This window comes from Aspergillus alliaceus, assembly GCF_009176365.1.
Source record: "Aspergillus alliaceus strain CBS 536.65 unplaced genomic scaffold BDW43scaffold_6, whole genome shotgun sequence".
In the NCBI taxonomy this organism is placed as follows: Eukaryota; Fungi; Ascomycota; class Eurotiomycetes; order Eurotiales; family Aspergillaceae; genus Aspergillus; species Aspergillus alliaceus.
In genome coordinates, this window is record NW_022474689.1 from 743,148 (window position 1) to 765,159 (window position 22,012).

At 47.7% G+C, this 22,012-nt stretch overlaps 9 protein-coding genes across 9 annotated transcripts; 3 read left to right on the top strand and 6 right to left on the bottom strand.

Annotated features, from left to right (window-relative positions):
- Positions 1-236: 236 nt before the first annotated feature.
- Positions 237-1,250, bottom strand: BDW43DRAFT_265205 (AP-2 complex subunit sigma). The gene is made up of 5 exons (XM_032040754.1): positions 1,168-1,250; positions 1,071-1,110; positions 981-1,010; positions 679-909; positions 237-553 (listed from the first exon to the last, which is right to left on the bottom strand). The coding sequence occupies exons 1-5, from the start codon at positions 1,200-1,202 to the stop codon at positions 452-454; spliced, it is 438 nt and encodes a 145-aa protein (XP_031904161.1). The 5' UTR covers positions 1,203-1,250; the 3' UTR covers positions 237-451.
- A 416-nt stretch (positions 1,251-1,666) lies between these two features.
- Positions 1,667-2,481, top strand: BDW43DRAFT_204387 (uncharacterized protein). Its single transcript, XM_032039186.1, has 2 exons — positions 1,667-2,298; positions 2,364-2,481. The coding sequence occupies exons 1-2, from the start codon at positions 1,753-1,755 to the stop codon at positions 2,415-2,417; spliced, it is 600 nt and encodes a 199-aa protein (XP_031904162.1). The 5' UTR covers positions 1,667-1,752; the 3' UTR covers positions 2,418-2,481.
- Positions 2,482-2,571: 90 nt separating this feature from the next.
- On the bottom strand, positions 2,572-3,561 carry dph5 (diphthine synthase; the record flags this gene model as incomplete). Its single annotated transcript, XM_032046280.1, has 3 exons — positions 2,572-3,169; positions 3,226-3,350; positions 3,427-3,561. 3 exons carry the CDS (start codon positions 3,559-3,561, stop codon positions 2,572-2,574), a joined length of 858 nt encoding a protein of 285 aa, XP_031904163.1.
- Positions 3,562-3,747: 186 nt separating this feature from the next.
- On the top strand, positions 3,748-5,695 carry BDW43DRAFT_265208 (transcriptional regulator SPT3). Its single transcript, XM_032040755.1, has 4 exons — positions 3,748-3,921; positions 4,361-4,450; positions 4,501-5,340; positions 5,392-5,695. Exons 1-4 carry the CDS (start codon positions 3,877-3,879, stop codon positions 5,395-5,397), a joined length of 981 nt encoding a protein of 326 aa, XP_031904164.1. The 5' UTR covers positions 3,748-3,876; the 3' UTR covers positions 5,398-5,695.
- Positions 5,653-6,427, bottom strand: BDW43DRAFT_307603 (blue light-inducible protein Bli-3; the record flags this gene model as incomplete). The annotated part of the gene is made up of 3 exons (XM_032046281.1): positions 5,653-5,672; positions 5,733-6,141; positions 6,230-6,427. 3 exons carry the CDS (start codon positions 6,425-6,427, stop codon positions 5,653-5,655), a joined length of 627 nt encoding a protein of 208 aa, XP_031904165.1.
- A 2,307-nt stretch (positions 6,428-8,734) lies between these two features.
- On the bottom strand, positions 8,735-10,908 carry BDW43DRAFT_265210 (uncharacterized protein). The gene is made up of 3 exons (XM_032040756.1): positions 10,262-10,908; positions 9,972-10,204; positions 8,735-9,920 (listed from the first exon to the last, which is right to left on the bottom strand). The coding sequence occupies exons 1-3, from the start codon at positions 10,592-10,594 to the stop codon at positions 9,065-9,067; spliced, it is 1,422 nt and encodes a 473-aa protein (XP_031904166.1). The 5' UTR covers positions 10,595-10,908; the 3' UTR covers positions 8,735-9,064.
- A 291-nt stretch (positions 10,909-11,199) lies between these two features.
- Positions 11,200-13,157, bottom strand: ppm1 (protein C-terminal leucine carboxyl O-methyltransferase ppm1). Its single transcript, XM_032040757.1, has 2 exons — positions 12,680-13,157; positions 11,200-12,609 (listed from the first exon to the last, which is right to left on the bottom strand). The coding sequence occupies exons 1-2, from the start codon at positions 12,942-12,944 to the stop codon at positions 11,684-11,686; spliced, it is 1,191 nt and encodes a 396-aa protein (XP_031904167.1). The 5' UTR covers positions 12,945-13,157; the 3' UTR covers positions 11,200-11,683.
- A 97-nt stretch (positions 13,158-13,254) lies between these two features.
- BDW43DRAFT_265216 (ubiquitin-protein ligase RKR1) lies at positions 13,255-18,801 on the bottom strand. The gene is made up of 8 exons (XM_032040758.1): positions 18,352-18,801; positions 17,894-18,287; positions 16,107-17,835; positions 15,236-16,056; positions 14,769-15,185; positions 14,347-14,720; positions 13,991-14,290; positions 13,255-13,937 (listed from the first exon to the last, which is right to left on the bottom strand). The coding sequence occupies exons 1-8, from the start codon at positions 18,649-18,651 to the stop codon at positions 13,416-13,418; spliced, it is 4,857 nt and encodes a 1,618-aa protein (XP_031904168.1). The 5' UTR covers positions 18,652-18,801; the 3' UTR covers positions 13,255-13,415.
- Positions 18,802-18,955: 154 nt separating this feature from the next.
- On the top strand, positions 18,956-21,856 carry BDW43DRAFT_265219 (TFIIH/NER complex ATP-dependent 5'-3' DNA helicase subunit RAD3). Its single transcript, XM_032040759.1, has 3 exons — positions 18,956-19,043; positions 19,109-19,565; positions 19,617-21,856. Exons 1-3 carry the CDS (start codon positions 19,027-19,029, stop codon positions 21,525-21,527), a joined length of 2,385 nt encoding a protein of 794 aa, XP_031904169.1. The 5' UTR covers positions 18,956-19,026; the 3' UTR covers positions 21,528-21,856.
- The last annotated feature ends 156 nt before the right edge of the window (positions 21,857-22,012 follow it).

The window sequence follows — 22,012 nt, forward strand, 5'->3', positions numbered from 1 at the left end:
ACAGGTCTGCCTCGTGCAGTGACTGGTCCAGTGTGAGATGTGTCTCCGCTCGAGGTCTCACGGCAATGATTTCGGCTGTTGACTTACCTGCCGATTTTATACTGTACCACCAACCGTCCTAACGGGGGAGCGGGGGAGCGGGGGGAATTAGGTGACTTGAGGAGTCTTTCCTGCCCTACAAAATAGTCACTGCTCCTCTTACAGTGCTACATTTGTAGATAAACAAATGTATTTGCTTTCCATAGGGTATTGTCGCTGGAATTAAATAAACAAAGTCATCATAGAATCCTCTACCAACATGGATGGCAATAGTCTCAAGCACAGCGCCCTGATATATGTTAATCCTTCAAACCCGTAACTCCGTATGGCCATCCTGTGACCAATTCAATGCTATAATGTCCAGAACAGGTTCGATCCCATCCACCGCCAGAAAACAAAACCGAGAGCTCCCTCACTCCAGCTTGTCCAAATGCTCCAATCTTGTCAATACAACCTGCTTACTCGTCTCTTCAATTTCACCGGCCAAAAACACTTCGTCTAGGATCGCGTACACCTGCACCAATCATCTGTCAGCCGGGGCACACAGTTTCCCTTCGTTCCTTGTCGCATCTGAACCACATCTCAATTGACCGCAATGTCTTCCAATTCTCACCACCATCAAAAAAGAGCTCAACGCACCTTGTAGAAATTGAACACCAAATCAAGTTCGCACACATTCCCAAAAAACTGATCCAACACCTCGACAAAGAAATGAAGAGCTTCGAGGTACGCTAATTCATTATCGGTAGCGTCCACACAGGCGCAGAAGAACAGTCCAGCATATCTCCGGTAGACGATCTTTGTACTCCGTTTAAACTCGACAAAGTTGGATTGATACTTCTGATCTCTTGGTGCTACTAGGCGATGAACCTGATGCAATTGGTCAATGATTCGGTCCGAAGGTAACAACGGCAGTCGCAAACAAATCGAGTGTTACGAACCTCGCCCTTAAGCTTCACTTTCTCCTCATCCTGCACATTGCCAGTGTTAGTAATGCTACATTGTCTCCGGAGGGAGTTTGAAACACATACACTGTACGGCGCATACCACTTTGCAAGGCGTGTTTTGCCCCTTTCCGCTCATTAGCATAGTATATCGTCGGAGTTTAGCAACGGCACTGCGACTTACTGTCGGTTCTGGACTATTATGAATGAGAGAACCATCCCGCTTTGATGGACAGCGCTATGCTGATATCGATTGTGGCGTTAGGCTATGCCACAGTTGGATACATCCGAAGGTCTCCGCTCGCTGTCTGGAGTATTGAAGATGTGAAAGCCGAGACTCGATATTGCCGGATGTCACCGCCTTAGATTGATCTATGCATTGGTGGTTCCAAATGAGGGCGGCCGTGGAAGAATTAGAAAGAAGAAATAAAAAAGGAATATTTATCAGCAATATTCTAGCTGTGGCTACACTTGACGATGTGTTCTTGTATATTTGGAATTGGTTATATTAATAGTTCCGAAATGCCCGTTAACTATGTGACTGACCTGTCAACTGTGATGGACGTTTTAGCGCCAAGTGCCTTATCCACTGATTGACGATCAACTCATGTCGCAAACACACACTTCCTGCAATCATCGTTACACACGGCGAATGCTGACTTAACCCCCGGTCAATATTAACATGACACTGTCCATAGAAGCAGCTGGGTTACTGAACCATTGCCTCCCCTGTTAGACTTCTAAACCGTCACAGTTCCATCACTTCGCAATGCCGGTCTACATGCTCTACGGCTTTAAGTGGCCGCGCGCTGGCTTCACGGGTATACGAGTCTACATCGTCCTACACAACCTAGAGGATGCGACAGCGGAGTATCTCCAACAACCGACTACTACCCAGCTGCTCCTCGAGTCGTTCGCAAAGACCGAACCGGGTATCGTATCCCGTCTCCCCGACCTGCGGTTTATTGAACAGTATGATCCCAACGACGTCAGCGATGCAGCCGTTAGCAAGCCCTACGCCTACGTCGCGGGTAAAGTGATTACACTACCGGAATCCGGAGTGCTAAGTTGGGACGCTGAGGAGCTGGTCAAGGACCCGGGCTTAGAGAAGGACGCGATGGAAGCGTTGACTGAGATGCGGGATAAATATGCCGCCGGTGAGAAGATTGGCTGGTGGATTGTGTACAATGGAGACCCGGAGAGATGGTTCCCCCCAAATGAAGAGGATGATGATGACAGTATGATGTACGAAAAGGATGAAGATGGCGAAGGGAGCGCATATGGGAATGGATCACGGCCCCCTTCAACACCTACTGTAAATTTGCCTGTGAGGTTACATGCTTTTGCTGTTGAATGTTGGCTAACGTCGGTCACGTTTAGGCATTCCTTCCCCAAAGATTAACGCAGTTCTTCGGTTCTAAAAAGGCCGCTTGAGTTAGCCATATGAATGACGTGCTTAGCCATGCGATCTACCAAAATATGACGAGTCATTGTTTTTATGAACACTATTTCTTGGATATTAGAATTCACGGCGTTTTGCATCTATCTTTCATTGCATTTTCGTGATAAGCTAAGTGGGAGCTCTGCCTTATGAACTAGCTCCGTATCCCTTCTGCCAACTGGCATCAAAGGTCGCTTGGTCCACAGCATATTGCCGGATGTAGTCCCTCTCCAGGTCGTGAGCTCTCCTTCCCAGCAAAACGAGACTGTGGAGAGGCTGGCCCATCTCAGCCTCTGACAATTCCTTCAAAGTTCCTACGACCAATTTCTGGTCCGGTGCTCCAACTCTTGCGGCTCCGACCGCGAGGCTGTCAGGTCCGTAAACGCCTTCCTTTCGCTCCTCCTCGGTCTCCAGCATCTGACTGGCGCACTGCGCAACTGTCATATACCTCGGGGGCTCATAGATCATTCGTCCCCGGGCCATGTTCTCGTACGAAGGCTCCTTGACTTTAATATCCAAAAGCACGAGGGTATGAAGTCCTATTTGGATGTTTTCTTTGATCTTGTCGTAGTAGGACGAGGGCTTCCAGTTATCCGTGAAGAACACCATACTAACGGTCTGTCCGAAGTTATACAGCTGCAGTCCGGTGCAGCCAATTCCGGACATGATCGAGGCATTCGGGATGACCTTGGATTCGATGCCCAGTTCGCGGGCGCGCAGAACGAGATCTGTATGGGTTGTGGCGCTGCCCAGCCATAAGAATCGTGCACACACCATAGTTATAGAAAGGATAGCACCTACCCGAAAGGATCGCCGACTACAAGGAACGCGACATCTGCTTTATCTGCTCCAGCGAGGATCTCATCGCTTCCAGTCTCGACCTTTTCGCGGTCTGCTTCAATAACAGGGCGTCCATAGAAAGCTTCCTACTGAACCAATTGATAATCTGGTTAGATAATTACATAATATTGTAAAGCAAACATCATATTCAGGGACACTCACTAGCTTTTCCTTGTTCACAAGCAGAATACTTGTGTATGCCTCGAGGTAGACCCTTTCGGCCTTTTTGACCACCTCTAAGCCTTTGACAGTGATGTCAGTTTCATCAGCAAGACCCAGGCCAACAAGGTAGAGCATTGTGGCTTCTAAACTCGTAAAAGTAATTTCACAATAAGTATAATCGCTGCGATAATCACAATCAAAAAGTTTCGCTATCACCCCACCAGATGCGGCGGGGCGGCGGGACGCGGGTAAAGAGATGTTCCGGATATGGTGATCACTGGGCATCAGGTCACGGGAATGCTTTCTTCAGGCATCCCCATCGTTAACTTCATCAAGCAATTCACTCGTTTTCTTGCCGATAGTTTTGCCGCGACACTATATCTGTATACTTTCGTTTTTCTTTATCTCGTGCTGTGAATAATGTTAAATTGCTATCCTTGATTCGCCAATATGTCGACTGATCGAACGCCGAAGTATCGGCAGGAAATCCAGCAGGTAAGCTCATACTATCACTTTATATCTGAACCTCGGTTTGTCTTCTTTTCGTTCTATGTTTTTAAACCACTTGCGCATCTCGGGGCGTGGCAAGATAATACCGCCATATGCATACTTCACCTCCCGAGTGTAGTTTTGCCGCCAGCATAGTGTACTGAGGTTCTTTTGTGATGCGATTGTCTCCGATAAGTCTCAAAGGGCGTTGACTTTATGTGTTGTTTCCGTATGCGTCGTCTATCTTACTTGCGGCCGAGCTACCGCCAGTATATTTGATCTGTCTCAAGAGCATTTGGAGTAGCAAGGCTTGTCCATAACTGTGCTCTATATATGCGATCTTCCCGAAATTCTGAGTGATTGAGGGAGAAGAACCACGAATCACCTTTTAGAAGAAGCCTGAAGACAATAAGAATACTCCCAGTCAACTGACATGTACAACCAGATGATGTTTGTCTCTGGAGAAACTGCTGAACCATCCGTTGAAACAACTACCTTGATTGAGGAGATCGTTCGCCAACAAGTCATTGAGATTGTATGGACAACCTCGCCCATCAAATTATACTGTACTGACCTACAATGCAGCTCGCACGAAGTACAGCGTTGGCTACCCGCCGAGGAGTCCGCTCTATCTCTACCGATGATTTGATCTTTCTCATTCGGCATGATAAGGCCAAAGTTTCGCGCCTGAAGACATTCCTTTCCTGGAAAGATGTCCGCAAGAATGTCAAAGATTCCGATGACAAAGGTGGCACCGACGCTGCTGATTTTGCAGCAGCCGATGACCCTCTCGCGGGGGGTGTCGTTGCTGGGCCGCAAGATGTTGCTTCAAAGCCGAAGAACAAGCGGGCCCGTGTTGGTCTCGCGTGGGATGTGAATAGTTTCTATTCGATTCAGGTCCCAGAGCGAGACGATGAGGAAGACGAAGAGGAGGAGGAACAGAACTATGCGACCCTCCAACGCCTGGCTGCGGCAGATGAGCGAACCAAGAACATGACCAAGGAAGAGTATGTGTTTTGGTCCGAATGCCGTCAAGCATCCTTCACTTATCGTAAGAGCAAGCGCTTTCGTGAATGGGCCGGCTTTGGTATCGTCACTGAATCGAAGCCCAATGATGACATCGTTGACATCCTCGGGTTCCTCACATTCGAGATCGTTCAGACATTGACCGAGGAAGCTCTGAAGGTCAAAGAACGCGAGGACCGGGAGAAGAATCGCCGAGGAGGCTCTGAAAATGGGTCGGGCGAAAACACCAAGAAGCGTAAGCGTGAAACTGGTCTTTTCGATCCTCCCGAGGAGGGTCGTACTCCAGTGGAGCCGAGGCATATTCGCGAAGCATATCGCAAACTTCAAGCGACTGGGAACAAGAACATCGCAATGCTTCTCCACAATGGGCGCATCACAGCACGGATGCCTTTAAGATTGGTAAACTTACCTATTCACCCTTCATGGATTGATGTTGCTGACATAATCTAGATTTAACAGAATGGCTTTACATTGAGCTTGCACACGGGAATGGTTGGAGTTTTATACACACAAGATACCCTCATGATGACTGTACGATATCGGGACCTCTTTTCCAATTTTCCTTTGTTATTTATTCGCGGTACACCATTCTTTCCTTAAGCTATACGTGTATAACAAAATTCTGTCAATTCAATGCCTTAGCTACTCAATCCAACTTTAAATCCAGCCAACACCCACAGGTGAAGCACAGCGTCACCCAACAAAAACCACTCATTTATGTGTCCGGCGCCCTAAAACCCAGTCAGCCCATCACCCCCCTCAAATACAAATTCATAAACAGGAAAACTTACACTCTTCCAACTCCCCCTCCCCCAACTCCCTTATACTATTAATAGCCGGCACCTCCCCCTTAGTCGCACTCTTAATCGTCTCAACCGCCTTTCCAAAAATCCCCCTTGTAGCCACCGCATACGTTGCCAACTTCGCCTCCAAGCGAATCAGCCCAATCCTCGGATCCGACGGACTCCCATCATGCACCCCATCGCCCAAATCCCCCAACCAAGCCGGCAGCGTCGCGGAATAATACTTCTCGACCGTCGCGCGGTCGGCCACGATCGACGCCGTCCCCGAAATCGACGCCCAGGATCCGCTCACTTGATCCAGGAACGACATGTTGACTTCCCGGGGGTGGGTGGTTAAATCGAGCGTTTTGCTGGAGAGGAGATTGATGTGGAAGAGGAGGTCGATGCCGCCGTGTTCCTGTATTATCATTTTTCCAGCCTTTAGTATATTATACGAATGTATATGTGGTGTTAGATTTGGGGGGCGGGGGGCGGAGGCTCATTACCTTTCCAGCTAGGGCCATGCACCTTGAGGTTAGGTAGTCTGAGCCGGAGACTTTGGTGGTGAGCATGCCGAATTTTGCTTCGGAGATGAAGTCGACTAGGTCTTCGACTTTTTGGGCTAGGGGAGGGTCTTCGAGGCTTTTGGCTTTGTAGGGGTCGGTGGGTTGGTCGCCTTTTGCGGTAGGGATTGTGGAGGACATTTTTGGGGAGATTGTTTGGGTTGTTGTGGTAAGTATGTGGATTATGAAAATCCAGGGGGTGATTGGGAAGTGAGATGTTTGTTAAATAGAGAGGATTGATGATTGTTTATATATTGTTTTCCTTTGTACTTGATATTGATAGGGATGGCGTAGGGATGACGTCAAAGCCCTAAGTTGTCGATGTTTATGTGGATGACGTTCTCATGCTGATTTTGATGAAGAAATGATCTTCTACTTTTAGATCATTCATATTACTGAGGAGTGACAATATTAGGTGGGTGGTTAGCTCTGTTGAGTGTGGAGGTGTCCATAGCTACTCAGTATGCTAACAAGGGCTGGAAATAGCTACTCTTCAAGTGTACAGAGTCTCAAAAACATCTTGTATAAGACTAGATTGGTCTTGAACATTCTACTGTCCAAATAGATAACAACAATAAAGAGATGAGTCGAAGCGTTGATTATGGTAGTATCCGAAAGTGAAATGAATATATATTAGTAACATCCGCATCTTAAGCCACCGAGGAACAAGCATGGAGGTGGTGCAGCATCGAGGATGATTCGAAGATACTTGTGTGCCAATGCGCATCATTGCCTCTTACGCAGCGTGCCATCTGTCTTCTCTTCTCTTCGATACTGAGGTATAATGGTCCCAGGCGACGATATGTACGTCGTATTAGTGTAGCAGTTTATGCAGAATTTCTCAAAACTGTTAGGTGCAAGGACACTTCGGTCCTATCTTCTTCGCCTGCCTGCTTGCTTTAGTCCTCTCACACAGTTGAATGATTTTCATCTGTCTGTAGACTAATGAATCATTCCACGCATCATGCAGCAGAGTAGCGTAGACGTCCCTACGGACCTAGGTGTAAACCTTCCAAATTCCCCAAACAACCGTGCCGTGCGCCTATGTCTTCTTCTTGTGGTTGCTTTCCAGAATTCATATATATCCCTAATCCACCAAAATGAGTGTATTTTCCAGCCCAAATAAGTGCGAATTCTATATAAGTACCAGTATAAGTTCTAGCAGTCATCGTTCAGCAGGATTAACGGGTTGAAGCTATCTTCAACGTAACAAAAGCCCTTACGATCATAGATCTAAGGGACAGAAGGGGCCTCAAAGTCATCCACCACAGCAGCCATGGCAGACACGGAAGAAAAGAAAGGGGGATGGAGTGATAAATACGCCCCTTAGATGAAGGTAAGTGAAGCCGCGTGAGTACGAGTTGTTAGTTCGTAGTCGTCGAAATAACTCGAAATGACGGTGAAGAGGGAAGCTTATGGCCTGGTCTCTAGTGGCCTTGGGCGTGGGGAAGAGAGAACATATGGACGTAACGACAGAAGCTTTGAAGGTTCAAGCCAGCACTATTCAAGATCCGCCAGTATTATGGAAATAGCCATTGCGCCTTCAAGAACCAGAGTCCCGTAACTCAGTAGTATCCTTCACCCCGTTCCTTGTGGGCAGTTGGCGGGAGCAGAGTGGCTGATGAGCCTGCATGGCTTGATGTTGGCCTTCATCTAGCAAGCCCAAACGTACAGCCTGGCGATTCCAGTAGGCCGTGCTATCTTCAGTTTTCTGAGTGTGATGCCGTAACTTGGTAGTGGCTGCGTGCTCTCGTTTCTTGAAATCCTTAAGATACGCAACTAGCGCTTGGTATGGATACAAAAAATTTGTAGGGATATACATACCGACTCTGAATCCAGACCACATAAAGATATACGGAGACACCTGCCATACCATGGAATATGGCACCCGCAATTATAATACCAATCGCGATCAGGTAGTAGTCCTTTCGGCTGAAGACCAGTACCTATATTCGTTGTTGCACCTGGACGAATTTGAACGGACCTTCTAAGTCCTTATTACACGGTTTGGCAGCTGAGTCTGTCGATGTGTCGGCTTCCAAACTGTGCCTCTTCGGGGGATTCATGTTCGTTCTGATGGTATGGAACATAGCTGCTTCCTGGTTAAGTGGAAATGTTGGCAGAGCCAGGGGACCTAGAAGGGGTCTATATCATGGTTGGGGCTTGGTGCTTGATGAATATGGAACGTGCTGCATGACGCTTGGGGGAGGAGCCTGGTAGACAACGAGAAATGGTTGAGGGGAGCTTCTATATATAATAGTGATGCGTCACAGCTATTCACTGTGCTTCTCTTTGTTTACTTTATCATTCATTGAAGGACCAGAGGCTTTCTCCGCAAGATCACCTTATTTGCTGTGCCAAGATGAATACAAATGATGTTATTGAAGGGATTTATCTTGGGTGAACTTGGATCTTGTCTTAGGGCTAGTTGAATAAGAGGAATGATGGGCTGTTTGTAGGAATATTCCCAGATTCAGTGATTAACTCTGAATTTCAGAACTCACTACTTTAGACAATATCGGAAAAGAAAGGTATACAATAGTATTATTGCACATTAGAGAAGTATAAATTCCCACTCAGAATATAAAAAGTATCCACCCATCAATCGTATGAAGTGCTGAAAAGCGAATCATGTACAATCAGTCAATCAGTCAATAAAAATAAAGATACAGAAGCATCAAATCGTAAGCGGGTATCCCGGAGTAATGAAGGTAATAAAAGTAATAATAAGAATAAGAATGTAGAAATTGTGAAGTGAAATGCCGTCTTTCCTGGCTTTTAAAGCGCCATAGCGGCAATGAGACCAATAACTAAGCTCAGCATTGATGCGCCAGTAGCGGGTGCCGCATTATCCTTATGGTCCTGGGTCGGAGAGGCAGACGATGCCGCAGGTTCATCAGCTTTGTCAGTGGCCACCGCGTACGACTTGACATCGGTCTCAACTAGCGCTTGAGGGCTTTGGGTGTAGCTAGGCAAGCTGCTAAAGACCATGGTCGAGCTGGAACCCCAGCCGGATGAAGGAGTCACGCTAGGTGTTGGCTGGGACGTCGATATGAGGGATGAAGTGGCCGTTGGGGTTGGGGTGTTGGAAATAGTGCTTGTTTCAGACACCGACGTGGAGGTAGGCGTAGTGGATGAGGCTGTCGAGCTGGTAGTGGTGCTTGTGCTGCTGCTAGACTCCACAGTGGAGGAACTACTCTTACTAAAAGTACTCGAACTGGTGGAAGAGGTCGTGAATGAAGAACCACTGTCACCACCACTCTTGTCAAATACAACGATATTGGCCTTCTCGCCCTTGGGCACCGTCACCACACAAAACGCACCGCCACCGGCACCCTTTGAAGAGCCACCGGTAACCTCATTGACATCATTGACAGCGGGATCGATCTTGCAGGGCAGGCCATTGCAGCCATCACCCTCGCACTCGATTTCAACTCCAAAGTCGGGCACCACATCGCGGAACGGAGTAGCCGGCTCTAGGTAGATCGGGTTCCAACCAATCTTAACGAAAGTGTTTCCGTCGCCGTCGGTGTTGGCACCGGCAACAAATGGTGACCAGTTCCCGTAGGGGTTGGACGATGTACCCCAGACACAAGCGGTCTCGGGTCCGTAGCCGGGAGGATTGATATAGAAACTGGGCCTGTTAGTATGTTTTATTATATCAAAGCCATACTAGAATACTTACTGCGCGGCAGTCTCACACCAATAGCTAGGGTCCGGTACAGCGAGTGTAGCCAGATCCTCGACCAGGGTCGGGATCAGCATAGCCTCATTGCCGGGCAAGACGGTCTGGCAAAACGAGACTTGCTCTTTACATTTGTTGCGCGCGCCGACAGCGCCGGTACCATCCTGACAGTAGGGCATATCAGGGAATGGCTTCTGGATCTTGCCATCTTCGTCACAGTAGAGACCGCCGTTCTACCAGATCCATCAGTATAGGGCTCAATATCGCAACACAAAACATAGGACACCCACCATAGACATAGGATAACTATACGAAGTAGCCTTAGGATCCCACTGCATCGACACCTGTCCAGGAGGGCAAGCGTATGGGCAGTAATTACCCGGCTTACAAGGTTGGTCCGGGCTCATGGCCCAGCCGGCGTTCTTCATATTCGGGGTGACGGCCACCAAGCCGGCATCCTTGGGAAATTCACAACTTCCTCCTCTCTTCTCCAGAGGCACTCCCACTTCTGCGACGGAGTGGACATCGCGATGGTGATTGTGCGCGTGTCCGTAACCATGTTTTGCAGCTTCGACGGTGGCAATGAGCCCGAGAAGTGCAGATGATGCGATAGTGAGCTTCATTTTTGACTAAGTCTTTTTGTTATATAGTATATTTTCTGTATTAGAATGGCGTTCAGTCAGGTAGAGAGCGAGATTGACGCTGCAGGTGAAAACCGCAGGTCACAGAACGAAAGACTGGGGTGAGTATTAAAAAAGAATGACTGAAAGTGAGCGAACACCACCACCCACAGGCGAGATTAACGGCCTGACGATGGGAGAAGGGAAGAAGTACAGATGAGGAAGAGGACGAAGAGGGTCAAGAGGGTCAAAAGGAAAGAAAAGCCGGCGGGCAAGACCAAAAAGGGATCCCGGCCATCATGAGAACTAGACAACTACCCATTCGGGATAACCTCGAAGCTATTGAAGACGTCTTACTGCTTTGGGATGGGACTCCGCCTGGAAAGGTAACCGGTTCAGGGGTAGGGCCAATCATCGTCGGCAGTTGAGGCATTGGCCCCGGCGGTTCGTGAACACCAGGTCCACTCGGTCTGTTCGTTACTGAAGTTTGATTGATGGATCCTTTTGATTAAGACCCTTTTTGTCTCACTCCGCTTCCTCTTTTCTCTGGCTTTCGATTAAAAATGTTGGCGCCTGGGGCTCGTAAGGTGGTCACGTTGCATCATCTTCTTCATGAGGCGGAAGAGATATTTAGATTGACATATCACATCGCATTATATGTACATACCATCTATCTCGATATATGTACATCATACAATATATTGCGATATTAAGGTGGCCAGTGACAGATGCTGATCGTCAAAGAACCCGGTCCAGACCTCCCAATTTCTACAAAAGATCAGCAGAGCGACCGGAGCGTAGCAACGTTCTCATCAACCAGCGTGGAGGACAGACTGTGTGCAACAGAATGGATCTCTAATAGTAGCGTTGAAAAGGGGGGCCAATGATGGGAAAAGACCGGTCAAACTCTGTTTGGACACTACTTCCCTGGGTAGTATTCGGCTAATTGATCGATAGTCTCTCTTGAGGTAATACGCAGTGCTTGGCCCTAAGAAATTGTGGGCGCCTATGCGAGCGACATCAAATCATGCCATTTGATGCTAGTGGATATCCTCGAGATACCAAGGCATGGCAGAGTCAGCCCAGCTGGGGTCAATCCACAGCTTGCCCTTCAATCCCTCTCCACCCGTCAAAAGCTCCTCCAGATCCTCCGCGCCATCCCCACGCGACACAATAATGTTGCGCCAGCAATTTCCATTCTTCCATCTCGTCCAGCATCTCCAGTCTCGATACCCTCTCCTTTTCCTCCTCGCTTACCCATCGTTCCCAGAGAAAATCCACGTCTGCCACTGCTCGGCCACCGCTGAAGCCCTGTTCTTGTAATCGTTTTCGCTGCGCCGCGAGTGATGCGTATTGGTGGAGAGTTTGCAGGTGGATCCCGCGCGTCGCAAGGTTGGACACCATTGTCCGTCCAAAAGCATCATCCGGACGAATAGGCTCGTAGAGGATGAGGCCAAGCGGTGTCCCTGATCCTGTGCTCTCGACGTAACTGGCGGTATGATCGTCTGACTTGTCACCCTCACCAAAAAACAAACTAGTAAAATAGCCCACAACATCCGCAGCTTCGCTCGGAGAAAGATACACCAGGCAGCACTCAGAGATCAAGAGTGTAGGCAATGTCGCGTCCACCCCCTGCAGGTGTTCCCGTGAATCAGCATGTGCCGCATCCGAAGTGGCAGATGCGCGTTTGAGACACCGCAGATCCAGCGGGTGGAGATGATAGACGTCTGTATGCAGGGCATCCCCAGCGTCGGAAATTGTGACGTCTTCAGGTCGCCCAATGTGTAATGCCCGTTGGAGGAGAGGCGTTGATCGTATAAACCTAATCTTGGCGGTTGTATTGACAGCAAAATCAATCTCGTGATAGATCAGATTTAGAGGATGTTCCGATGCGAAGAGTCGGAAGGCGCGTGTGTCTGTACCAGCACCTAATGATATTATCTGTTTCTTTTTTTGGGGCTCTTGGAAGAGGAACTTGTTGACAAGGTGGTCGATCGCAGTAGTCCGAACGTAAGTACCTGTGGTTAAACTGGAATGAATACTTATATACTCGGTCATAGGTTTAACGGGTCATCGAAGATCAAGTACCTCTGTTAATGATCGGCAGTCTCCTTGTCTCCGACTCTGGCGCAAGTACGGCCTTCGCAAAGGGATCTTGTAGATATCCCAATGCCACCGCACTCAGCCGGGAGACACTGGCGTCATTGTCGGTACCTTGGACCACACGGTCTTTGCTTGTTGTACCGCGCGATCCAACTGAAAGACTTCCATCAGCACCTCCACGCCCTCTGAAACGGCCCCGACCGCCACCTCGACGTAGAGAGTTAAGGTTAGGGATCTGAGGAGCTGACATGTCGGGGTAACAAGTCTATGTGAGGGGAAGTGCGACGGGCGGTGGGGGTTTTTGGAGTAAATACTGAGAACTTCCGTGATTTATGCGAGTTTATGAAACCGGTTCATGTCAGCAATACATAAAATTTCCTATGACATTGTGGAAAGGATTTCTACGATTTTATTTTCTTTTTATGACTATTTCAATTGCCTGCAGAACTACAATAAACTATCCTGTTTGCTACCATATGTCAATAAGAAAAACGATGTGTATTCGCACCCAGTAGCTTAGAGCATATGCTCTTAGCTTAGTCGTCTTTGGAAATTAGTAATTATAAGTTATGGTATATTGTACATTTCTATATGGTCATAATGCAGCATCATGAAACGTATGTAACATAGTCACCCTATATAGAAATATCGGGATATTGTTCAAATATGAACGCTTGAAGAAAAGACTTTTTTCCAGTTCCCCCACTGTGCGATCATGTCATTACACATAAACAAAGTTGTTCCGGCACAGCGGACAAGTGCTCTGGTTACTGCTCTTGAACCATCTGTAGAGACACACCGAGTGGAATGTGTGTTTGCAGGTGGCGCATCGCTTGTTCGGAGTCTGCATATCCGTAGAGATGACGGAGTAGCAGATCGCGCACTCGCTCTGCCCCTTCAAGGCACCTTGAACGTTCTTCCGGAAGGCTAACAGTCCGTCCACAAGATTGCCATTCGCAAACATAATCACGCCTTGGATGGTAAGAAGCCAGTTCTTCCACTTTTTCTCGTCAACCAATACTCGACTCCTGCCAACCACCAAAGCGGGCTGTAACGGATAGGCGGGGGGGAGAGATATAGATAAGGCAACTGGAGGTGATTCCTCATCAACCGGGATACTAGCAATGATTTCAGAAGTCTTAGGTGAGATCTTCACAGTCAATGCGCGCTCTTCATTCGAATCTTGCGTTGACGTCCATTCGGCAACTCCTTGCAGGGCATCCTCAACAATCAGGGGTGAAATCTGTACTAGGTTAGATACAATAGACGAGGCGTGCGTCATTCCCAGGCACTTACATATTTCTCAGTCCACGCTTCCACCGGCCCCTTAATGCGCTTCTTGGTGTCAATCCACCAGCTCTTGGTCATGTTCGCGAGGTACCTCAGGCACAAGAAATACAAATGGACAAGAAGCCACTCGATTTCCATCTCCTGAGACTCCGACTGATCTAATTCGAAAGCGCGAATATCGAACTTAGCCGCATCCACCATCTTTTGGTGTGATTTCAGAAGGAACTCGAAAGTGAATTCCAACAGCGGAATCAAAACGTCATTCTCTTTAATGCTAGTTACGTAGTTTTCTTGCACGGCAAGAGACTGTTTCTGTTGTCAGCTATGGTGCAACGCTAGTAAACCCCAGTAAATAGACTTACCGCATTAGTGAAGTGGTCGAAGATGACTTTCCAGCTCAAAAGGTACGACCGTATATCCGACCAGACCTTGCTATCACCATACGATAAGGATATCGATTCAACAGTGGGCGCCTCAAGCAACAGAGACAGGAGCTCATCGGGTAATTTGACGGCCGTCTTTGACAATGCCACATCAAAAGAGACCTGCTCTTGAACACCTGGGATATACCGATGAAGAATAGTATAGGCAGCACGTTGCACAACATGGCTTTGCGCTGTCAGAAGGGGGAATATCTTGCTCACGTCTTCGAGGTTACCGATCGGTATATTGCTGATCAGTCGGCACAGCAGATATACGGTGACATCGCGAGGTTGATGGAAAGTGATGGAAGAGTCTGATTCGTTAGTTCAATAGAATAATTAAATATCGGGATTATACTGACCAAATCTTTCGACTGTTAATGTTAAGTCATTAAACAACGCCGCCTGTCTATCTGACCAAGCATCTTTCACGTCGTCGTTGCTGTCTTCGTTGCCTATGATGGTCTTCAGGCGAGCAAAAAGTCTGAAAGATGCTAGAAGTACTGGTAGAGCTTCATCGCTGCCACTGGTTTCTCGCCAGGTTGTGCTGAGGGCGGCCATACAATCCTCCCAGTGCGAGCCATATATCTCATGAATACAAGGCAGAGCAAAAGACAAGGTTTGCAACACCTCACCCTTGACACTAAGAGGGATATTCTCGGACTGCAGGCATTGTATAAGATGCTTGACCAGGAACACGACACGTTGGGTCGGAATAGACCCAATCACGTCTTCGGATCCTGCTATAAGAAGGTTGAGCAGAGATAGTTTTCGGAGGCCTGCGCAATATTAGCATGTGTAGATATCAAGGGTAGCTTGTCTGTCTGACCATCTTTTCGCTCATCATGGGGCTTCAATCCTGTGGACTCTGCAACAAGTTCATTGCATAGTCGTGTCCCTGCAGGGTTGGACAGGATTAAGTGTCGTAAAACAGCCACCCAAGCGGCCGAGCGGATAGCATTTGCTGTTCGTACCTCTTTGCATATTTTAGTGACTTCTTCCGATGACTTATAGTTTAGTGAGTCCAGGTTTTCGATAATCTTTACAAAAGCTTCGCCGACTCGATAGTCGACAGTGGAAGTACCGGTTAAACTTTCAAGTTTGCTTTCCCACAAAGATGTGATTGAGAGTGCAGCGGGCTCTTTCGAATGAGCCCATCCATTGATCAAACCACGACCATCATTCACAACCTCCATATACTCTTCTCGTTGCTCGGGTAGCACTGCCCCAGTAATGCCATTACAATTATCAATGCTTAAATCATCGTCAATCAGCTGCACAGCCAAAGGTACGAAATAGAACAGAGTTTCGAGCTCTTCTGCCCGAAGTTGAATCGTAACATCAAATGACGACAGAGTTCTAATGGTGAAATAAGCGAGTCGCATTGCAGACGAACAATGGCTAGAGTCGCGTGGGACTGTTTCATAGCGCCTTCTAGATATGTCTGATATATGGCGCTCGATGATATGAACAGTGCCTCCGAGAGGACTTGTGATAGCGGTCGATAGCCGAGGAGGAAGTGCAAGGAAGGGCTCAAGCGCATTCTGCCAGCTTTGACGTGAAGGGAGGATGTTTTTCATCACGTGCTTGAGGTCATCAGGTTTAATATTATGCAGCAGTTCTTCCGCAAGATTCAGTAAAGAACCAATCCTATTCATATCAGTCAAGTTCATCCCTTTAGTTGTCAGGAAGGTACTTACGAGAGTGACTCCTCGTTAACGTTATTGAAGTTGTGCTGAAGGATTTCAAAACTTGACCTGGCGCTGGTTTCACTGACAACTGATTCCTTGACCTTTCTGGTCAATGATTCGGCAAGACCAGCCACTTCTTCGGACGGGGACTCAGCGAGGAAAAGCAATTTCCCGGTCAATTTCGAGCCGTGAAGTCCACTTTGAAACCCTTTCATTGCAGTCGGAACAGAAGTTGCAATTAGTGAGAGACCATGTAAGGTATCGAAAACTTTGCTATCATCAGATAATGCGTCAATGATTGCCAAAAATATTGACTCTGTCAATTCCCCATGAGACGTTGGGTTCTGAAGCACTGCGACAACAATGGACCAGTGTAGAGAACTACCCTTACAAGCGCTGTCCAGAGCACGTGCGATTAAAGAACCAAGACCGCTCTTGTCATCCACTTCCTTGAAATCGAGAGTGGAGAGAAGTTTCTGAACGGCATGCGCATTGGACGACTCGGGTTCAGACTGTGCTACCCTCTCAACGACTTTCTCAAAGCTTGGGCCGAATCCATCCCATGCACGACAAGACAGTATGATAGAGATCAAACGATCAGCCGAGGGTGAAGACAGAAGTTCTGGTGCAGCCTCTTGGACAAACCTCAAGAGCTCCTGGGAACGTTGTGCAATCTGTGCAACGTGTTGGACCATTGCCTCAACGACTGCAGCTGCTCCATACGGCTTGCCATTCCTGGATCGCAGCACATCCAAGCATTTTCGAAGCAGGCCTAGGTTTGTGTCCTCGAAGGTTTTCAGCAGTTTGGATTCGCGATCCGTGTCGGCCAGACGTGAAAGCACTGAAGCCTCCAAAGTAAGGAGGCGTTCGGCCACAGCACATACTGCGTCCTGTGACGACCTGAAGTCCTTTGACTGCTCTGGGGAGGAAAGCCTTACAGCTTCTAATAGGCTATCTGACAACTCGGTCCACAACTTATATAATTCGCCTTCCTGGCTATGAGTGACTAGCACATCAAGATAGTCGACACAGAGAGCTTCGGCGGACTGCGGAGGAAGTTCCCACTGAGAGCGGTCTTGCTCAGGTTTAACATACTGCACTAGTACAGGAGATAGCCGTTCGTGTAAAAATTTTTCTTGCTCATCTTGAGGAAGCTTATTTGTGAGCCACATTCCAGTGTCAATATAAGCTTTCCAACCAACAGCTCGATTCTGACGAGGCTCATCCCTAGAGTTCAGCCCCTCTTGGAAAGATTGAGTCAATGTTGTGGCAATCGATAATCCAATACTGCCTTCATTTGTGGATTTCGCATCAACTTTTACCAGGGTCTGAGATGGAATAATCTGCAACAAGTCGTATAGATTTAGCCAGAAGGCGGCAGGACCACCCTCCGAGCCTTTCTGGATATACTGAATCAGTCTTTTAGAGGAAGACGACTTTCCCGTATAGTCGTCCGTCCATAATTGTGGCCTTGCGGATGTCACCTGTAATAGCAACTCTGATAGATCCGAAGAAGATCCTAGCTGAGATATGTGTAAAGACTTTCCAATGATAGCGGCACTGATGAGCTTCCAGTCAAGCTGCTCTGGCTCTTTAGAGAGAGCAGATCGAAGGAGGACATAGATTGATCTGCGAACAAAAGGATCATCATGATAGCATAAGGACCATAACGATTTACTTCCCAGAAGGTTTTCTATCGTAGCTACATCCTTCTCGAGGTCTTCGTGCGTCGAATTTCCTGAGTTGACACCCAGTTAGAGCATATCTAAGGGATCATGTGGCATGTACAAACGTACCTATAATTCGATTAAATAATAAAACTGCGGTTCCTACGACGCGAGCGTACTTCGCTTCGGCATCATCAGACTTGACAGTTCTTTCATCACTCAGAGTAAGAGGGGTTTGTTGAAGGATAACATCATCTACAAAACCAAGGATTGAGCTCTGATAGATCTTCCACACGTTATTTCTCTTCCCCTCAGTTGAGAAGACCCGCGTAAATGACTCTAACGCGGACCGATGAACCATTCGGTCGTTGTCATAGAGTCCTGCAAGCCATGGCCCGATTACTTTCGGTAAGAAACGGGCAATCCGCTTGCCCACTAAGGACGCGATAGATCCTTGTAAGGAGTGAGCGGTTTGCCTCACTCTACGAGAGATATCAATTGATGCTCTGGGGTATATTTTAATCTGTTGGGTACCAAATGCTAATCAACATTTTACTCCATTTCACGTAGTGCAGGCGCAGACATACCCAGGCTTCCAAAAAACCATCATCGAGGGTTCCACTGCGAATTTCTACAGTAGAGACGTAATCCCTCAAATCATCCAGTCCTTTTGACCTCGTGACTTCATCTTTTTTCAAAAAGTTCTTGAAGGCAATTGTCAATTGCGCTTCAAATATCCGTGAAAGGTCTGGTGGCTCCGCCACGTAAGTGAGAGAGGATGGTTCCCTTCCATGACCAGAAAAAGCGCTGGAGAATCCACCAAACGAACCAAAGGTGCTAGCAGCAGCGCGGCTGCTTGATGCCTGAGACTTGAACTTTTTGCTCATAGTAATGTGGGGTAAGTGGGATATGAACCCGATCAAATGAGTGAATATGGGAATATAAGGAAAGAGGAAAAAGAGACAAAAAAAATAAAGTGAATGCAGATACCGTGGCACTCCAATACAAAGAAACAACAACTTCCCAACCCGAAGTCTTGTCTTCCTTGGAAGGATTGTCGCAGAGTATCAAATGCTCAAAGCGGCGTGATAATCGGCGTCCCTATCGGGACAGTCACGTGGACCGGTGTCATCATCTCCCCGATAAGGAAAAGTTCGTCGCGAAGTCTGGCCGCGGCCTTAACTCCGTCCTCAGAGGTGAGCTTGTCCGAGAGCTTCCTTCTCTGCAGCCCAACTTTTGGAGCACCTCGCTCGGCCGTCACAATGAAATTTTTCATTGAGTAAGTACACTGTTCTGATCTGCTTTTCCCCACTCGAAATCTAACCTTCTAAATCTCATCGACAGTGACCTTCCGATCCTTTTCCCGTATCCTCGTATATACCCCGAACAATATGCCTACATGTGCGATCTCAAGAAGACCCTCGATGCCGGGGGTCACTGTGTCCTGGAAATGCCATCAGGCACCGGGAAAACGGTTTCTTTGTTATCATTAATTGTCGCCTATCAAATGCATTACCCAGAACATAGAAAGCTTATCTACTGCTCTCGAACCATGTCGGAAATTGAGAAAGCATTGGCAGAGTTAAAGGAGTTGATGAAATTTCGTACTCAACAACTTGGGTACACCGAGGACTTTCGTGCTTTGGGGCTCACCAGCCGAAAGAATCTGTGTCTACATCCGTCTGTTAAAAGGGAGAAAAGTGGCACAGTCGTTGATGCCAGGTGCAGGAGCTTAACTGCTGGCTTCGTCAAGGAAAAGAAAGAGAAAGGCGAGGATGTTGAGCTTTGTGTCTACCATGAGGTGTGTAAATACTGGCCGATGATTATTGAGCTGATTGGTGACTTGGTATAGAACCTTGACCTCCTCGAACCGCACAACCTTGTGCCTCCGGGTGTTTTCACCCTCGACGGGCTACTCAAATACGGCGAAGACAACAAACAATGTCCCTATTTCTCAGCAAGGCGGATGATGCCATTTTGCAACGTTATAATATACTCATATCATTATCTTCTTGACCCCAAAATCGCAGAGCGAGTCTCGAGAGAATTTTCAAAGGACTGTATAGTGGTTTTCGACGAAGCACACAACATCGATAACGTCTGTATCGAGTCGCTTAGTATTGATATAACGGAAGATTCGCTGCGGAAAGCCACAAGGGGGGCGAACAACTTGGAACGAAAGATTAATGAGATGAAGAGTTCGGACGCGGAAAAACTTCAAAATGAATATTCCAAGCTTGTTGAGGGGCTACGTGAGGCAGAGCAAGCCAGGGAGGAGGATCAGTTTATCTCAAATCCCGTCCTTCCAGATGATCTTCTCACGGAGGCCGTGCCTGGCAATATACGCCGAGCGGAGCACTTTGTCTCCTTTCTTAAAAGATTTATCGAATACCTTAAGACTCGAATGAAAGTCACTCATACCATATCCGAGACACCCCCCTCGTTCTTAACACATGTTAAAGACTTGACATATATTGAGCGAAAACCTCTGCGATTTTGCGCCGAACGACTAACGTCACTTGTGCGGACGCTGGAACTTATCAACATAGAAGACTATCAGCCGCTGCAGGAAGTGGCAACATTTGCGACTCTCGTCTCAACGTATGACAAAGGGTTCCTCCTGATTTTGGAGCCCTTTGAATCGGAGGCAGCGACTGTTCCGAATCCTGTATTGCATTTCACTTGCTTAGACGCCGCTATTGCCATCAAGCCAGTGTTCGATCGATTTAGCTCGGTCATCATCACTTCTGGCACCCTGTCACCCCTTGAGATGTATCCCAAGATGCTCGGATTCACCACTGTCATGCAGGAATCATACAGCATGACTCTCGCACGACGTTCCTTCCTACCCATGGTCGTTACTCGCGGCTCCGATCAAGCGCAAATTTCCTCCTCCTTCCAAATACGTAACGACCCGGGTGTGGTGCGTAATTATGGTAACCTTGTCCTAGAATTCTCACGAATTACACCGGACGGGATCGTTGTCTTCTTTCCTTCATATTTGTACATGGAATCCATCATCAGTATGTGGCAAGGTATGGGTATTTTGGATTCTATATGGAACTACAAGTTGATTCTCGTCGAAACTCCTGATGCACAGGAGTCTTCGCTGGCGCTCGAGACATATCGAACGGCTTGCTGCAATGGAAGAGGAGCCATTCTAATGTGCGTCGCTCGAGGAAAGGTTTCGGAAGGTATCGATTTTGACCATCACTACGGACGTGCGGTCATATGCATTGGTGTTCCATTCCAATACACTGAGTCGAGAATATTGAAGGCACGTCTCGAATTCCTTCGAGAGAATTACCGTATTCGGGAGAACGACTTCCTCTCTTTCGACGCGATGCGGCATGCTGCACAGTGTCTCGGTCGCGTCCTTCGTGGTAAGGACGATTATGGAGTCATGGTCCTCGCCGACAGGCGATTCCAGAAGAAACGGACCCAGCTCCCTAAATGGATCAGCCAGGCCATGCTCGAAAGTGAAACTAACCTCAGTACTGATATGGCTGTGGCCACTGCGAAGACTTTCCTACGTGGCATGGCTCAGCCTTTCAAAGCCAAAGACCAGGACGGTATCTCGACATGGAGCCTAGCAGACTTAGAGCGACATCGAGAGAAGCAAATGTTGGAGGAGGAGCGATCACGGCGAGAAGCACTAGCTAATGGACATAGCGCAAACGGTGTCGCCAATGGTGCTGGCGTCGTTGTGGATGAATTTGATGACGACATTGACAACGACCTCATGATGTTGGATGCGCAGTAAAAATCAATATGGACAATCACTGCTTGTATCGTATCCATAATTTGGACATAGTCATATGCACCAAATATATTGGTGTAACTAATAGCCTGATATGCCAAGCTGTTCCAAACCTGTCCCGAGACCCCGAAGGAATGCTAAACGCACCTTAACAAAGAAGTTATGGTAGGTGGGCAATGAAGTGGAGGGTTTAGAACTGATAGATTTGCTTCCTTTGTAAGATGCGCCAGGGCATGCTCCCCTGTTAGGATGCCCTGCTTTGAGCCCTTCAGGACAAGCGCTTTTTCCAATTACCACTACTCTAAAGTCCGCTCAACTGCTCTAGATCGGTGGGACAGGAAATGACTCCAGTTGCCTTTGCCTTTGGGCGATACTATTAACTTATTGGATCACTACCATCAAGAGAGAAGGGGCTTTGGTCTATGACCGACTTCGCAATCTGGGACTACACAGGCGTTTCATGATGGGGATCAGGACAAAGCTTCCAG

Coding starts and splice junctions, on each gene's coding strand:
- BDW43DRAFT_265205 (XM_032040754.1), bottom strand. CDS start 1,202: ATGGTTCTCTCATTCATAATAGTCCAGAACCGACA. Junction 910..980: donor AAGTGAAGCTTAAGGGCGAG/GTTCGTAACACT, acceptor CAATTGCATCAG/GTTCATCGCCTAGTAGCACC. Junction 554..678: donor TGGTGTTCAATTTCTACAAG/GTGCGTTGAGCT, acceptor TGATTGGTGCAG/GTGTACGCGATCCTAGACGA.
- BDW43DRAFT_265219 (XM_032040759.1), top strand. Junction 19,566..19,616: donor AGCTTTGTGTCTACCATGAG/GTGTGTAAATAC, acceptor GACTTGGTATAG/AACCTTGACCTCCTCGAACC.
- ppm1 (XM_032040757.1), bottom strand. CDS start 12,944: ATGTCAGCTCCTCAGATCCCTAACCTTAACTCTCTACGTCGAGGTGGC. Junction 12,610..12,679: donor ACTGCCGATCATTAACAGAG/GTACTTGATCTT, acceptor GTTTAACCACAG/GTACTTACGTTCGGACTACT.
- BDW43DRAFT_204387 (XM_032039186.1), top strand. CDS start 1,753: ATGCCGGTCTACATGCTCTACGGCTTTAAGTGGCCGCGCGCTGGCTTC. Junction 2,299..2,363: donor GGCCCCCTTCAACACCTACT/GTAAATTTGCCT, acceptor GGTCACGTTTAG/GCATTCCTTCCCCAAAGATT.
- BDW43DRAFT_265216 (XM_032040758.1), bottom strand. CDS start 18,651: ATGAGCAAAAAGTTCAAGTCTCAGGCATCAAGCAGCCGCGCTGCTGCT. Junction 17,836..17,893: donor ATTATTTAATCGAATTATAG/GTACGTTTGTAC, acceptor GTGTCAACTCAG/GAAATTCGACGCACGAAGAC. Junction 13,938..13,990: donor AAGCGTGGACTGAGAAATAT/GTAAGTGCCTGG, acceptor AACCTAGTACAG/ATTTCACCCCTGATTGTTGA.
- BDW43DRAFT_265210 (XM_032040756.1), bottom strand. CDS start 10,594: ATGAAGCTCACTATCGCATCATCTGCACTTCTCGGGCTCATTGCCACC. Junction 10,205..10,261: donor ATAGTTATCCTATGTCTATG/GTGGGTGTCCTA, acceptor TGGATCTGGTAG/AACGGCGGTCTCTACTGTGA. Junction 9,921..9,971: donor TGGTGTGAGACTGCCGCGCA/GTAAGTATTCTA, acceptor TAACAGGCCCAG/TTTCTATATCAATCCTCCCG.
- BDW43DRAFT_265208 (XM_032040755.1), top strand. CDS start 3,877: ATGTCGACTGATCGAACGCCGAAGTATCGGCAGGAAATCCAGCAG. Junction 3,922..4,360: donor ATCGGCAGGAAATCCAGCAG/GTAAGCTCATAC, acceptor ATGTACAACCAG/ATGATGTTTGTCTCTGGAGA. Junction 4,451..4,500: donor GCCAACAAGTCATTGAGATT/GTATGGACAACC, acceptor CCTACAATGCAG/CTCGCACGAAGTACAGCGTT.